This window comes from Armigeres subalbatus, chromosome 2 (genome assembly GCF_024139115.2).
Source record: "Armigeres subalbatus isolate Guangzhou_Male chromosome 2, GZ_Asu_2, whole genome shotgun sequence".
In the NCBI taxonomy this organism is placed as follows: domain Eukaryota; kingdom Metazoa; phylum Arthropoda; class Insecta; order Diptera; family Culicidae; genus Armigeres; species Armigeres subalbatus.
In genome coordinates, this window is record NC_085140.1 from 26,714,933 (window position 1) to 26,729,551 (window position 14,619).

Sequence of the window (14,619 nt, forward strand, 5' to 3'; positions counted from 1 at the left end):
GCTGGATTGTAGCAACTACCGCGCAATCACATTGCTGAACGCTACCTACAAGGTACTCTCCCAAATTTTATGCCACCGACTAACACCAATTGCAAGAGAGTACGTGGGGCAGTACCAGGCGGGATTTATGGGTGAACGCTCTACCATAGATCAGGTATTCGCCATACGTCAGGTATTGCAAAAATGCCGCGAATACAACGTGCCCACACATCATCTATTTATCGACTTCAAAGCCGCATATGATACAATCGATCGGGACCAGCTATGGCAGCTAATGCACGAAAACGGATTTCCGGATAAACTGATACGGTTGATCAAGGCGACGATGCATCGGGTGATGTGCGTAGTTCGAGTTTCAGGGGCATTCTCGAGTCCCTTCGAAACGCGTAGAGGGTTACGGCAAGGTGATTGTCTTTCGTGTCTGCTATTTAACATCGCTTTGGAGGGAGTAATACGAAGGGCAGGGATTGACACGAGTGGTACGATTTTCACGAAGTCTGTCCAGTTATTTGGTTTCGCCGACGACATAGATATCATGGCACGTAACTTTGAGAGGATGGAGGAAGCCTACATCAGACTGAAAAGCGAAGCTAAACGGATTGGACTAGTCATCAATACGTCGAAGACGAAGTACATGATAGGAAGAGGCTCAAGAGAGGTCAATGTAAGCCACCCACCACGAGTTTCTATCGTTGGTGACGAAATCGAGGTGGTTGAAGAATTCGTGTACTTGGGCTCACTGGTGACCGCCGATAACGATACCAGCAGAGAAATTCGGAGGCGCATAGTGGCTGGAAATCGTACGTACTTTGGACTCCGTAAGACGCTCCGATCGAATAGAGTTCGCCGCCGTACCAAACTGACTATCTACAAAACGCTTATAAGACCAGTACACACTTAAATTATTTTTTAGATCTCGGCAAAATTTTTGCCGAGATTCCAACAGCCGAGATCTCGGTAATATTTTTTACTGAAATTCGGTAATTCCTTTACCGAAATTTCGTCAATATTTTGCCGAAATTCAGCAAAGTTGATTTTTTGCCGAGATCTCGGTAACGATTACCGATGACTCGGTAAAGTTTACCGAAATCTCGGTAAAATTTTTACCGACATTCGTCAAAAAGATTACCAATATCTCGGCTGTTGGATTCTCGGCAATCGGTAAACTTAGAATTTTAAGTGTGTAGTTCTCTACGGGCACGAGACCTGGACGACGATCGTGGAGGACCTACGCGCACTGGGAGTTTTTGAAAGGAAAGTGTTACGTACCATCTATGGTGGGATGCAGATGGCGGACGGTACGTGGAGGAGGCGAATGAACCACGAGTTGCATCAGCTGTTGGGAGAACCATCCATCGTTCACACCTCGAAAATTGGAAGACTGCGGTGGGCCGGGCACGTAGCCAGAATGTCGGACAGTAATTCGGTGAAAATGGTTCTCGACAACGATCCGACGGGAACAAGAAGGCGAGGTGCACAGCGGGCAAGGTGGATCGATCAGGTGGAGGACGATTTGCGGACCCTCCGCAGACTGCGTGGTTGGCGAAGTGCAGCCATGGACCGAGCTGAATGGAGAAGACTTTTATGTGCAGCACAGGCCACTCCGGCCTTAGTCTGATAATAAATAAAAAAAAAACCTTTCGCTTCTCTTTGAGGTGAACCGGTCTAGGGCCGAAAACCTCATTAATAAAGACAATAAAAAAAACCTTTTGCTTCTATGGTAGAATTCAAGACCTGAACTTATGGATATTATGGATGAACTGGAATGCTCCAAAATAGTATCTTCAACGCATAAAATTGATAACATATATGTCTACAGTTTTTTGTGATACTTTTCCCTCTTATCTGGCACAATTTGGTTAATTTCGTGATCAGATTTTAATAAATATGACTATAACTCTAAGATCAGAATATGACTTTCAATATCGGTAATTACAGTAATCAGATAACTTGGAAACGTTCAAACTCACTTCGAATTGATATATTTCATGTATCTACCTTATTTTAGGACGCCAGAACTTTATTGCACTTGATTACTGAAGAAATTTGGCCTTCGTAGCCAAAAATAAGGAAAAAACACAGACATTTTCAAGACTCTTGAATGCGGGGAGGGGTCTAACGGGGCGGCACCTAAGTCAAAAGAAAACCCTACTAATCCCCTTTGAGAAAAGTCCGGGGTCATAAAATTTGGTCTACGCTTTACTGAGAACAAGCACTTTAAAGGAGGTGACTGTCGTGTCGGCCTTTTAAGGGTTAAGAACAAAAACAGAAACAAAAACGTGTGCTATGCATCATCCTACCACATTGGTTTATGTGATTAGCACTGTTCAAAGAATTTATTCATTATAATGTATTGAAGAAGTTATGAATTGGGGTAAAACATTACCCAAGATTTCAACGTGATAGTAACTTGAACATGTGATAATGATGAGCACTCTGTGTTAAATTCAGAATATATTTTCTTAGTAGGTTATTGATGTTTTCCTCAAAAGTCCTTGTGTTGTTGAATATTGCATTCTTCTTGACATTTTTTCTTGATTTCTTAGGGTTAAATATTATGTACAAAAGTGTATAAAATGAGTTGATTAACATTTCTCCAGATTTTAACAACACTTCGATTGGAAGTATAAATATTCCTGTGAAAAGAAAAAGAAGCTGAACAATTTAAAACACAATAAAGCATTATCTTCCATACCAGCATAAAAGCAGCCCCAATAAACAAAGCCTTCAGTCGAACGTCCAATTCCGGTTCGTTAAAGTAGATATTGTTTGTGTACGAAGAACTCGCCACATTCCACGCTCTCGTGATAGTCCCCTTCTGTGCCCGGAGATCACGGTCCAACACTCGAAAATGAGTTTCCTTGGGCATCCTGATGGCGTCCACAAACGGAATCGGTATTCGAAACATGATGTCCAAATCACCATTCATGAGAATGATCTCTCGCGAAGATAAGCCATAGTCCTGCTGAATGCATCCAATCAAGTTTCCTGGAGTGGCCCAGATCTCCAGGAATTGGTTCTTGCAGAAACAGCAGAAGATTCCACATCCGAGGTTTTTCTTGAGCAGCAGAACTTCCTGGTGGCTTCGGTCGACGAGCGATAGCTGAAATGGCCGAAGGGAGCCCCAGAAGCGATCTTTTGGGTCCGAACTTTCCGACACTCCGTAGAGTGCTTCACTTGAAGGCCCTCGGATGGTGTAACGGTTTTCCGATGATACCGCGGACAGGACTATGGTTTAAAATTGATAAGTTTTTTTAAAATGAAAATCATGTGAAAGAAGGTAAGTCTCACAGTCGTTGAGTTCATAAGTCTGCTCAATGAAGATTGACGCCAATCCGTATAGGAAATCTAGACCTGAACGTGGGTTGAATGGAGTCAGAAATGGACTATTCACTGACCGAATAGTGTTTTCCGGATCGAAAATAGGCACTGTTGAACGAACTGCAACTTATTGAAGGGCGATCGATTAATGCAAAAACGATGTCAAGTGATATGTGGCCAACACTTACAACTGTTATCGTGATTCTGTGGTTGTGCAGTGATGATTCGATTGTCCCCTGGGTGAACTAAAATTGACCGAACGATAAGGGGTGATAATAATGGATGTATTACAAAATGCCACAGAGCTCAATCTCACCCACGGGAGTTACATTAGTTTGTGGTGCAACGCGCACTTCGCCAACGTATCCATAATCCCAACTAAGGTCAAACGTGGGGTTGTCGTGTTCCTGGAGGTGCTGATTGGGGTTTCTGTTGGACATGTTACGATACGCTTTGTAGATGAGTCATTCGTTGTTTAGGAAGGAAAGTGGAGATGTTGCGAGCAGTCTTATCAAACAGGTACTGAAAGGTACCTACTTTTGGAATTGAATGTTTTCCAAACTTTAGGTGTAAAATAATTAGGAAAAGATTTGGCTATACTATGATAACATGAATTTTATACATTTTTTCAAATTAGTTTGTTTTTGGAGATTTTAAATTTGATTGAAAATAAAGTTTTAGAAAATCAATAATTGATAAGAAAAAAGCATAATCTTTCGAAATTCATCAAGGCAAATCCATTGCCCATAAACCCTCCAACAATAATTTATCTTATCATCAACACGCGTTATCGCCCATTCCATGTTTGATTCCATTCGATGTGCGACAACATTGGCTGTTATAGCAGTGCAGTGGGGAGGCAATTGGAGCTCTGTCATCATTCATCCTCCCTCAATCGATTTCGATCAGTCAGTGGTTCATCAAAAAGAGCTCCAAACTCGAGAACAGCGGACATTATTATACGTTCCTATCGAGTTGGAATTCATTTCAATGGCTCAACAAATGATGACTACATTTCATTTATACTTTAGACTTTTATTCGATTTATCTTTGTTTGCTTTGTGAGAGTGTATGTTTGTGATTTTTTACTTTTGTATAATCAAATATTCGATTCACTTGTCTTCCGTATCAGGATTTATATTCAATGATTTAAATACCTATGACCCATAAGTGTTTCATGTATTATTTATAACTAACATGGTAGATTTTTTGTTTAAATATTTACCCAAACATCAATACTTTCAAAGTGTTGCCACAGTACATTTTCAATGCGTTCCAATATTTGGGAATGTTTTAAATATTTCAGTTTCTTCTATAATACTTGGAAAGTGAAACTGAAGCTTACATAATTAGGTAGTTATTTTCAATCTCATACGTTTTTCTCTCATTTGGTTTTCAAAGTGCAATTCAAAGACTATAGCTGCTCACATTTCATATTTTTAGTTTTTGTTCTCCTTCTTCGGCTTGCATATAATGCTGGTTCTGTCGTCTGGGTTTGTTTCGAAATTTATTGTCTGACTTATTTCGTTTAGTTTCTCTGTCGAATGAGGATTCGTCTGGGTAATAAGGACCAACCTAATGAGAAATCTGTGTTGAATGCATTTGTTTATTGGGTTTCTTTGGTTACACTTCATTGATTTTTATGTTATTACACACTATTACACTTATTTATATTTTAAAATTGTTAAAGTGTTTACAATAGGTTTTATAGCATAGTTTCCATCTTCGAGTTCTAATACATATATGAATAACACTTTTTATTACAAAAATATACCAAACTATGAATATTTGCAAGATTTCTTTAGTACATAATTAGAAATAATCTCATTTTTAACAGTGGTTTCATGTTGGCCAAAAAATAGCAAATAATCCTCAAACTTAATTTACCTCGTATTCGTTGAAAAGCTTCACAAAAGTGAAATTAGTAGTCTAGTAAATTCCATTCCCAAAGACGCTTATTGTATTAACATCTTTATTTGATGGTAGATTAACTTGCTTGTACAGACACACATTCAGTAAGGGATAGAATAGAAAGAGCTGCTGTAGAGCTGGATATGCGACTTCGGAATAAAGCCGGACTGGGGGCCTGCATTTTTCCGTTTCAATTATAGCAGATATCTAACGTAGACGACAAAGAGTCAAAACAAAAATACCTCCGCTCAGCACTACCGTTGTGTGAAAGTTTGTTGGTTGGATTCATTCAATTCAAAGAATCGTCGAAAGCGTTTACAATCCACTGACACCGAGCTCGATCATGGCTCGGTAGAGACAAGGATTTTTGGAGCACTCACGCGGCCCTAACTGGGGACCGGGGAAACCTCGCAGGATCATCAATGCTGAACGTGCCGTCGAAAGGCAGCTGGACTGACCCTCGCAGATGGTGTCTGCCTCGGTTAGATATTGGATGTCGCAAATGTTTTGCTGAGTTCCCTGTTGATGAGTTAGCAATTATTAATGGCAACTGTTTTCTTTTATTAAACTTTGAATGAGACTTACGCATAGGTAACATAGTTGATGTGCTCCACAGGCGGGCAGCAGTTCCTGATAGATGTCTCCACTAAGCACATCTACTCCTCTGCATCTACGCTCCAATGCGTCCAAAAGTGGGCATTCATTTGTTTCTGGATATAAAAATAATAGGAAATAGGGACACGATAAAACTTGATTGACCTTAAACCATTTTAGACCATGGGGTCTTTTTCCTAAAAATATTCTTACAATGGGGCCCTCCTTTGCCGTGCGGTAAGAGCGCGGCCAAGATTTTTTTTATGTACAGGTTATCCGACTTCGTCAATAGATGGGAATAACCAGCGCGGGGGGGAAACATACATTTTCAGTGCAAAACGTAAACAAACGAGCATAAATTCCATACAAAAATCCAAGATGGCTGAGTTGGGGATATTGACAAGTCGGATAACCTGTATATAAAAAAATCTTGAGCGCGGCTACAAAACAAGACCATGCTGAGGGTGGCTGGGTTCGATTGAGGGTGGCTGGAAGCCTCCTTTCAAGAGGCTCGGAAGCCTCCTTTCAAGAGGCTCGGAAGCCTCCTTTCAAGAGGCTCGGAAGCCTCCTTTCAAGAGGCTCAGAAGCCTCCTTTCAAGAGGCTCAGAAGCCTCCTTTCAAGAGGCTCAGGAAGCCTCCTTTCAAGAGGCTCAGAAGCCTCCTTTCAAGAGGCTCAGAGCCTCCTTTCAAGAGGCTCAGGAAGCCTCCTTTCAAGAGGCTCAGAAGCCTCCTTTCAAGAGCTCAGAAGCCTCCTTTCAAGAGGCTCAGAAGCCTCCTTTCAAGAGGCTCAGAAGCCTCCTTTCAAGAGGCTCAGAAGCCTCCTTTCAAGAGGCTCAGAGCCTCCTTTCAAGAGGCTCAGAAGCCTCCTTTCAAGAGGCTCAGAGCCTCCTTTCAAGAGGCTCAGAGCCTCCTTTCAAGAGCTCAGAAGCCTCCTTTCAAGAGGCTCAGAAGCCTCCTTTCAAGAGGCTCAGAGCCTCCTTTCAAGAGGCTCAGAGCCTCCTTTCAAGAGGCTCAGAGCCTCCTTTCAAGAGGCTCAGAGCCTCCTTTCAAGAGGCTCAGAAGCCTCCTTTCAAGAGGCTCAGAAGCCTCCTTTCAAGAGGCTCAGAAGCCTCCTTTCAAGAGGCTCAGAAGCCTCCTTTCAAGAGGCTCAGAGCCTCCTTTCAAGAGGCTCAGAAGCCTCCTTTCAAGAGGCTCAGGCCTCCTTTCAAGAGCTCAGAAGCCTCCTTTCAAGAGGCTCAGAGCCTCCTTTCAAGAGGCTCAGAAGCCTCCTTTCAAGAGGCCTCAGAAGCCTCCTTTCAAGAGGCTCAGAAGCCTCCTTTCAAGAGGCTCAGAAGCCTCCTTTCAAGAGGCTCAGAAGCCTCCTTTCAAGAGGCTCAGAGCCTCCTTTCAAGAGGCTCAGAAGCCTCCTTTCAAGAGCTCAGAGCCTCCTTTCAAGAGGCTCAGGCCTCCTTTCAAGAGGCTCAGAAGCCTCCTTTCAAGAGGCTCAGAAGCCTCCTTTCAAGAGGCTCAGAAGCCTCCTTTCAAGAGGCTCAAGCCTCCTTTCAAGAGGCTCAGAGCCTCCTTTCAAGAGCTCAGAAGCCTCCTTTCAAGAGGCTCAGAAGCCTCCTTTCAAGAGGCTCAGGCCTCCTTTCAAGAGGCTCAGAGCCTCCTTTCAAGAGGCTCAGAAGCCTCCTTTCAAGAGGCTCAGGCCTCCTTTCAAGAGGCTCAGGAAGCCTCCTTTCAAGAGGCTCAGAGCCTCCTTTCAAGAGGCTCAGAAGCCTCCTTTCAAGAGGCTCAGGCCTCCTTTCAAGAGGCTCAGAAGCCTCCTTTCAAGAGGCTCAGAAGCCTCCTTTCAAGAGGCTCAGAAGCCTCCTTTCAAGAGGCTCAAGCCTCCTTTCAAGAGGCTCAGAAGCCTCCTTTCAAGAGGCTCAGAGCCTCCTTTCAAGAGGCTCAGAGCCTCCTTTCAAGAGGCTCAGAAGCCTCCTTTCAAGAGGCTCAGAAGCCTCCTTTCAAGAGGCTCAAGCCTCCTTTCAAGAGGCCTCAGAAGCCTCCTTTCAAGAGGCTCAGAAGCCTCCTTTCAAGAGGCTCAGAAGCCTCCTTTCAAGAGGCTCAGAGCCTCCTTTCAAGAGGCTCAGAAGCCTCCTTTCAAGAGGCTCAGGCCTCCTTTCAAGAGCTCAGAAGCCTCCTTTCAAGAGGCTCAGAAGCCTCCTTTCAAGAGGCTCAGAAGCCTCCTTTCAAGAGGCTCAGGCCTCCTTTCAAGAGGCTCAAGCCTCCTTTCAAGAGGCTCAGAAGCCTCCTTTCAAGAGGCTCAGGCCTCCTTTCAAGAGGCTTGGAAGCCTCCTTTCAAGAGGCTTGAAGCCTCCTTTCAAGAGGCTCAGAAGCCTCCTTTCAAGAGGCTCAAGCCTCCTTTCAAGAGGCTCAGAAGCCTCCTTTCAAGAGGCTCAGAAGCCTCCTTTCAAGAGGCTCAGGCCTCCTTTCAAGAGGCTCAGAAGCCTCCTTTCAAGAGGCTCAGAAGCCTCCTTTCAAGAGGCTCAAGCCTCCTTTCAAGAGGCTCAGAAGCCTCCTTTCAAGAGGCTCAGAGCCTCCTTTCAAGAGGCTCAGAAGCCTCCTTTCAAGAGGCTCAAGCCTCCTTTCAAGAGGCTCAGGCCTCCTTTCAAGAGGCTCAGAAGCCTCCTTTCAAGAGGCTCAGAAGCCTCCTTTCAAGAGGCTCAGAAGCCTCCTTTCAAGAGGCTCAGAAGCCTCCTTTCAAGAGGCCTCAAGCCTCCTTTCAAGAGGCTCGGAAGCCTCCTTTCAAGAGGCTCGGAAGCCTCCCTTCAAGAGGCTCGGAAGCCTCCTTTCAAGAGGCTCGGAAGCCTCCTTTCAAGAGGCTCGGAAGCCTCCTTCCAAGAGGCTCGGAAGCCTCCTTCCAAGAGGCTCGGAAGCCTCCTTCCAAGAGGCTCGGAAGCCTCCTTTCAAGAGCCTCGGAAGCCTCCTTTCAAGAGGCTCGGAAGCCTCCTTTCAAGAGGCTCGGAAGCCTCCTTTCAAGAGGCTTCCTTTCAAGAGGATCGGAAGATTCCAAAAGTTTTCAAAGAAAAAAAGGGGGTACCCCAATGAATGCACAAGTACGAAGGAGTACCTCTCAAGAAAAAGGTCGAGAATCGCTGTGATAGGGAAACTGTTCCGTTTTCCATCTTACTGAACATATAATCATCTCATCGCAACACAGAGAAATACAGCACCAATCTTGTCGCTTCGTTTTGCTAACATGCGTGCTCAGCGTTGAAAAAAAAATAACAAATCAAATATCTTTTCATTGCTTTTTTTATGGGATGGAAATGCGAGCTATGAGATGAAGTGCCGAACCGTTTGGTGACGTGCAGCCATGAACCGAAGACTTTTATGTACTGTACAGACCACTCCGGTCTTAGCCCTCCCTAGAAACAAATTAGCCCCTCTAGGATTTGAAAAGTTAGTTAGCAGTGATATCAAATTTTATAATCATAAAGCATAAAGCATAATGAATTACTGAAAAAGTTTGAAGATAAAAGTGTTATCTCCCATATTCGCCCGATCATAATGAAGTGAGTGGCAGTCCATTTACTTGTTCTTCATTTCTGAGCAAGATTCCCATCAGGATCTGAGAAGGATTTTCATCAGAATCCGACAGGAATATCCATCAGAATCCGAGAAAAATTTTCATTGGAATCTCTAAAGAATTCCTTTCAGAATCATCGAAATATTCCACCCCCCAGTAACAAAAAGTTCCTTTAAGAGTATGATTTCCGCTTAATCAGCTTCTCCGAGCTGCTTAAGCGAAAAACGTACTCTTAAAGGAACTTCTGGTTACTTGGGCCGGTATCCAGAAGAATTCACATTGGATTCTGTTCGGTATCTTGGGAATCTGTTGGGATATCCTTCATAATCCATAGAGTATTTGCTTCAAAATTGGTAACTATTGAGCATTGCGCTCCCACTCTACGACAACTCCAGATTCCTGTGGGGCATAATGTGCCCACAAACTCAATCAGAGGAAACTGTGGCAATATGGGTACCAAAATTCAAGGAATTGCTTCGGAAACATGTTTTTCCAAGTAATTGGGCCATAGAATGGATGGCTACCGGAACGGTCTTCCTGGAAATTTTCGCTTAAATTGTTAATAAAGTTTCTTTGAGTGTTACCGTGAATGTATTTCGTGAAATAAATGTTGCTAAATACTTGTGACTCAAGGTAGCGTCTTTCTTGCTTGCTTTAATAGACTAGGCTCTAAATTGAGCTTCATCATCAGTCTCAGCAGCCATCCATCAAAAAGCTATTGATTGGAATAGTTCAAACAGCGAAATGAAAGTTTTTTTTTAAGTTTTAAAAAGTGTGCAAAAATTTTGAAAAGTGAAGTGAAGAAGGTGCAGTTTACATCCAGGACACCACCTAGTCCTGGATGTCTACTATAAAAATGTTACTGCATAATTTATGCACCCAAAAAACAAATCTTACAATTATTGTATATATCTAGCCATATACAATTTTGAAAGATTTCAATACAGATACTGTATTGAAATAATGTAACAAAAAGGCTCCATTCCATTCTAAGATGTGTATCTGTCCATTACATTTTAAAATTACACAGCTCGTCGTTATTATGAAGCTTGTATTCAAGATTGTATACAAGAAAAAGTTAGATGTAAAATTGAAGGGAACACAAAGATATGGCTTCAAATAATTACATGGCGCGTAAATTTCAGAATTTTTACTGTGCTGTGGTGTTTTAAAGTTTCATCAACCTACCAACTGCTAAGCTTCTACCATAGTTGTCACCAATGGAAGTGTAGTGTCCGGGATCCTCTTCAAAGTCTGGGAAATCATTGCGAAATACTTCCTGATAACGTTTGCTCATGCGTTTCTTCTTTTTCTTTTTCTTGTCATCGTCCATCTCTTCCGGGTTTGTATCGAACTCGTCTTTACTGACCTTTTCCGGTGGTTCCATCGAGTGTCTATAAAAGATGAATAGTTACGTCAGTGTCACAATTTGTTTCAGTTCGAGCTACAAATGGATTTGTTTCATTACCGACTCTCTTCCGTAATCATGAAATAATAAGAAGCTGCTTTCAAGCATCTTCATCTTAAACAATTAGACAGTAACTTACTCGGCATGATCGTATTCAGCCTTCTCCTTTTTGATCGCGACACGTTTAGCCTTTTCTTTCTTGTCATCCCGTTTGTCGGTATCGATTTCATTGTCCTTCAGTGGATTGATATCGTCGCCAACTGATTCCTTAAGTTTGTCCAAAGTCCGCCGCATTTTTTCGATGCTGTAAGCAGTGGCGAGCCTTGAGACCACTTTGTCCTTCAGCTTTTGCAGCTCAGCCGGTTCAGTCAATCCACCTAACATAAAATTCAGTTATTATTTTTCCCCCGACCCGAACCAACGGAAACTTACCCTCGTGGTCCCCTGTGTATTTCACGGTCTGATCCAGAATTAAATCCTCGATCGTCTTTAACTTACGGTCCATGTTGTCCAACTTGTCCTGGCTGAGACTTTTCTTCTTACGTTCTTCATCGTAAGTCTTGTAGAAACTTAGCGGATATCCACCACTGCTTCGGCCATCCTTTTTCCTACGATCAATACCGAAGTACTTATTCCACTGAATCGATTTCTTCGCTTTGAATTCTCCAATATCACCCGGAATTATCTGGTCTTCTTTAACTACTTCTAGATTGGATCGTTTCTTAACCGATCGCTTCTTCTTTTTGTCGTCTTCTTCGCCTTCGAATTCTTCACTAGATTCGTGTTCGTGATCATGATCGTGGTCATGGTCGTGATCATGATCGTGCTCATGATCATGCTCGTGATCGTGATCATCGCCTTCGTGGTCTTCCTCGGAGCTACGCTCTTCGTGGTCACCATGTTCACCACTAGCGTCTCGTTTTCCATGCGACTTTGTTTCATTTGTCTTCTCTTGCTTCTTATCTATCGCCGGTTCTGCGGATCGTTTCTTCTTGCTATCTTCTGGCTCTTCGAACAAGGCTTGCAAGTCTTTGGCTACCTTTTCGTTGGTCCCCGAAGTTCCAGCTTCCGGTTTGGGCGATCGCTTTGCCACCGGAAAGCGCTTCTTCCGTGTCGCCGGTAGCCACGGAAGTAATGGAAGCGTCCGTTTTCTTTCTTCCATCGGTGGACCGTAGTACATGGCTGCGGCTTCCGATTGCGAAATCGTTGGGTAGCCTTGTCGCTTATCATAGTACTGACCACCGAGGGCAGCTTCCTCCGCCGCTGCTCGATCTTCGTCGAACAGCTCCTGCTCGATTTCATTTTCCTGTTGCTGGTACTTTTCCCACAGCTGTCTCAGTTGATCTAAATATTTGGCCTCTCGTTCGATGTTGGCCTGGCGGTCGATTTCTTTTAGGAAATCATTAGACAAATCCGGTCGAGGTTGGAATGATTTTTCCATTTCGCGCTCCCGAAACACGGTTGGGTACGGGGGCAGTTCGGAAAGGGCTGCGAACAAGTGAGATAAATAGACTTCATTATAACTGTGAATAGCTTTCAAAGAGATTGGTTATGGAAATCAAAAGCACCGAACGCCTGGCGGGGCTTCTCGCATGGTTTCGCAAAGTGCGTTTGAATTCGATTGTTCGACTCCTTCCTCCGCCGTCACGTGTTTTACGCAGATGATTCGGGATGACGACAGACGGTGCGGATGGAATTTGAGTGGTTTCCTCGAAAAGGACCGACCGTTCACGGAATAATGACGAGGATGTGATAATGAATGCTTGTGCTATTTATCGGCTTGATAATGAATCTCGATAGGCGTTTATTGTTTGAAGTTGCTCTTTCATATGTAGGCAGTAATCGTACCGAATGTGAGTAGAAGGGATACTATTCCATTCATTTCTGAAAAAGTAGTCGATTTGTTTTTCGTTCCTTCGTTAGGATAGGTAGGATGCGAGGAGGAAACGAAACATTTACTCTATGTGCATCGATTGGAATTAAAATTTAAAATAGAGTAGCATTTTCGTATACAAATGGGAATTTAAATGGAATCCTTGTATTGGTGTTCATTAGAAAGAAAGGGATCGTTTCCTCGAGGAATGCGCACACAGTTAGAATAAAAATAATTTCGAAAATTCTCATTTAACTTTTCAAAAGGACCTAAATAACATTTTTTAATGAATTAAATTAAGTACTACAATTAAAAGCTTTCATAATGGTCTGTTGATTGCAATATTCAAATAATTTTATGAAAAAACTTTTACTAAGGTCCTATTGAAAAGTTAAGCGGGAATTATTAAATGTCTGTGAAAACTCTTCAGACCCCAATATTTAATTGACACAACAATCCTTTCATACCATGGGTTTGCAAAGGCAACCAAAAAATCAAGTATCAAATCATTGCTCACATGCCCATAGCATAATATTCTATTTCCAGGTGTAATATGATTGATGAACGATTTAATTGCAAACTGCAGACAGCTGTAAATCATATCTGATACGAAAGCAATCACTTACCATCCCTTTCGCGGAAAACGGACCGTTTGCGTGCCTCCAGCTCATACGGATCGTACGGAGCCTCGTCCAGGTCGTCATCTCGTCGCAAATAGCTGGCCAGAATCTTGTTCCATTGCTGCCGATTCGGCCGGTATGCGGGTTGTTCATCGGAAGCTGCCCACGTAATAGAATGTTAATGCTTTCGGTATTTAATTGCGTTGAGCAGTCACCAGTGCAGTGGTGAGGGATACTCACGTTCGGGCCAATATCCTTCATCGTCCAATGATTCGCCGTTGCCTTCTTCCTGCAGGGCTAGCTGGGCTTCACGCCGATGAAGAGCATCCACGGCGGCCTAGAATGGAAAGAATGGATGCCGGCAAAGTTCGAAATGCAAATGAGTTGAAAAACCACAGGAATGTTTGCTCCTAAACAGCGAATCGTTTGGAATTCGTATGAAGGATACGCACCTGAAGCGAGTAGGGAGAGTGCTGGGTGGCCAACGCCACCCCTAAACATAGAACCACCGAGATGTAGATCAGCAGTGCCATGCTGCAGCGATTCCTGTGAGTGGATGGAGAGAAGTGGAGATATTCAGTATCACAAGTAGGTGGATATTTACGATTCGACGTCAGGAATTTGTGTCTTTCGGCTTCCTACATCCTTTCACAGTCCGACTAAAGTAGGTCGCAAAGTCTTTCTCCCATGGGACTATTTCTTTAGCGGAAAATTTACCTATTACTTATGGATTTATTGCTTAGCATTATTTTTCGTGTTGAATCAAGTGGAGTTGGAAAATTGATACTGAACTAGTATCACTTAATTGGGAATTATTTATAGGCGATTATTTGCCTTTTACGAATGAATAACTTTTTGCTTTTCTCCTGCAACAAAGTTTCACCGAAATACTGTAGAATTACTCCAAAATAGAATTTTTGATAGGAGGCCCGGAGACCCATAGTGTTATATACCGATCGACTCAGATTGACGAACTGAGATGATGTCTGTATGTGTGTATTAGTCATTTTTTTAAATCAATGGTTTTTTGAAACATTTTGGGGTTCAATATAACTGCAGAATTTTGGCCCGATTAGTTTCTCCCTCGCTTTTTGCATCGCAATTGAAGTTTGAATGGAAATTAGTATGGGAAAACGTATATTTTGGCATTTTTGCTTCTAGACGTTTCAGACGTCACTTGGTTCGTAGTGACATATTGCGTTAAAGTATAACCCAAAGGATACCGAGAAACTTTGCTAAGGAAGGTACGTTGCAAGAACGTTCACAAAAAGTTAGAACGCATCGAAGATTGATTATTCAGGAATCAGGGTATGGGCAATAAATAAATATAAAATTTCCA

The 14,619-nt window shown here is 42.8% G+C and overlaps 2 protein-coding genes across 3 annotated transcripts in view; both read right to left on the reverse strand.

Annotated features, from left to right (window-relative positions):
* Positions 1-2,280: 2,280 nt before the first annotated feature.
* Positions 2,281-3,826, reverse strand: LOC134214167 (phospholipid scramblase 1). 2 transcript variants are annotated; one of them, XM_062693586.1, is made up of 5 exons: positions 3,638-3,826; positions 3,510-3,566; positions 3,292-3,441; positions 2,696-3,228; positions 2,281-2,636 (listed from the first exon to the last, which is right to left on the reverse strand). In XM_062693586.1, exons 1-5 carry the CDS (start codon positions 3,759-3,761, stop codon positions 2,604-2,606), a joined length of 897 nt encoding a protein of 298 aa, XP_062549570.1. In that variant the 5' UTR covers positions 3,762-3,826; the 3' UTR covers positions 2,281-2,603. The 2 variants fall into 2 exon arrangements, with proteins under 2 accessions (XP_062549570.1, XP_062549569.1); XM_062693585.1 differs by having other exon boundaries at positions 3,292-3,447.
* A 503-nt stretch (positions 3,827-4,329) lies between these two features.
* LOC134218323 (probable serine/threonine-protein kinase kinX) overlaps positions 4,330-14,619 on the reverse strand; it is a 60,352-nt gene continuing 50,062 nt past the window's right edge. Inside the window, exons 2-9 of the mRNA XM_062697265.1 lie at positions 13,733-13,826; positions 13,521-13,617; positions 13,287-13,439; positions 11,220-12,275; positions 10,927-11,164; positions 10,568-10,773; positions 5,818-5,942; positions 4,330-5,751 (exon numbers count right to left, since the gene is read on the reverse strand). Coding sequence (XP_062553249.1) covers positions 5,548-5,751; positions 5,818-5,942; positions 10,568-10,773; positions 10,927-11,164; positions 11,220-12,275; positions 13,287-13,439; positions 13,521-13,617; positions 13,733-13,813 — 2,160 coding nt within the window. The 5' untranslated portion in view covers positions 13,814-13,826 and the 3' untranslated portion in view covers positions 4,330-5,547. The remainder of the gene's footprint in view (positions 5,752-5,817; positions 5,943-10,567; positions 10,774-10,926; positions 11,165-11,219; positions 12,276-13,286; positions 13,440-13,520; positions 13,618-13,732; positions 13,827-14,619) is intronic.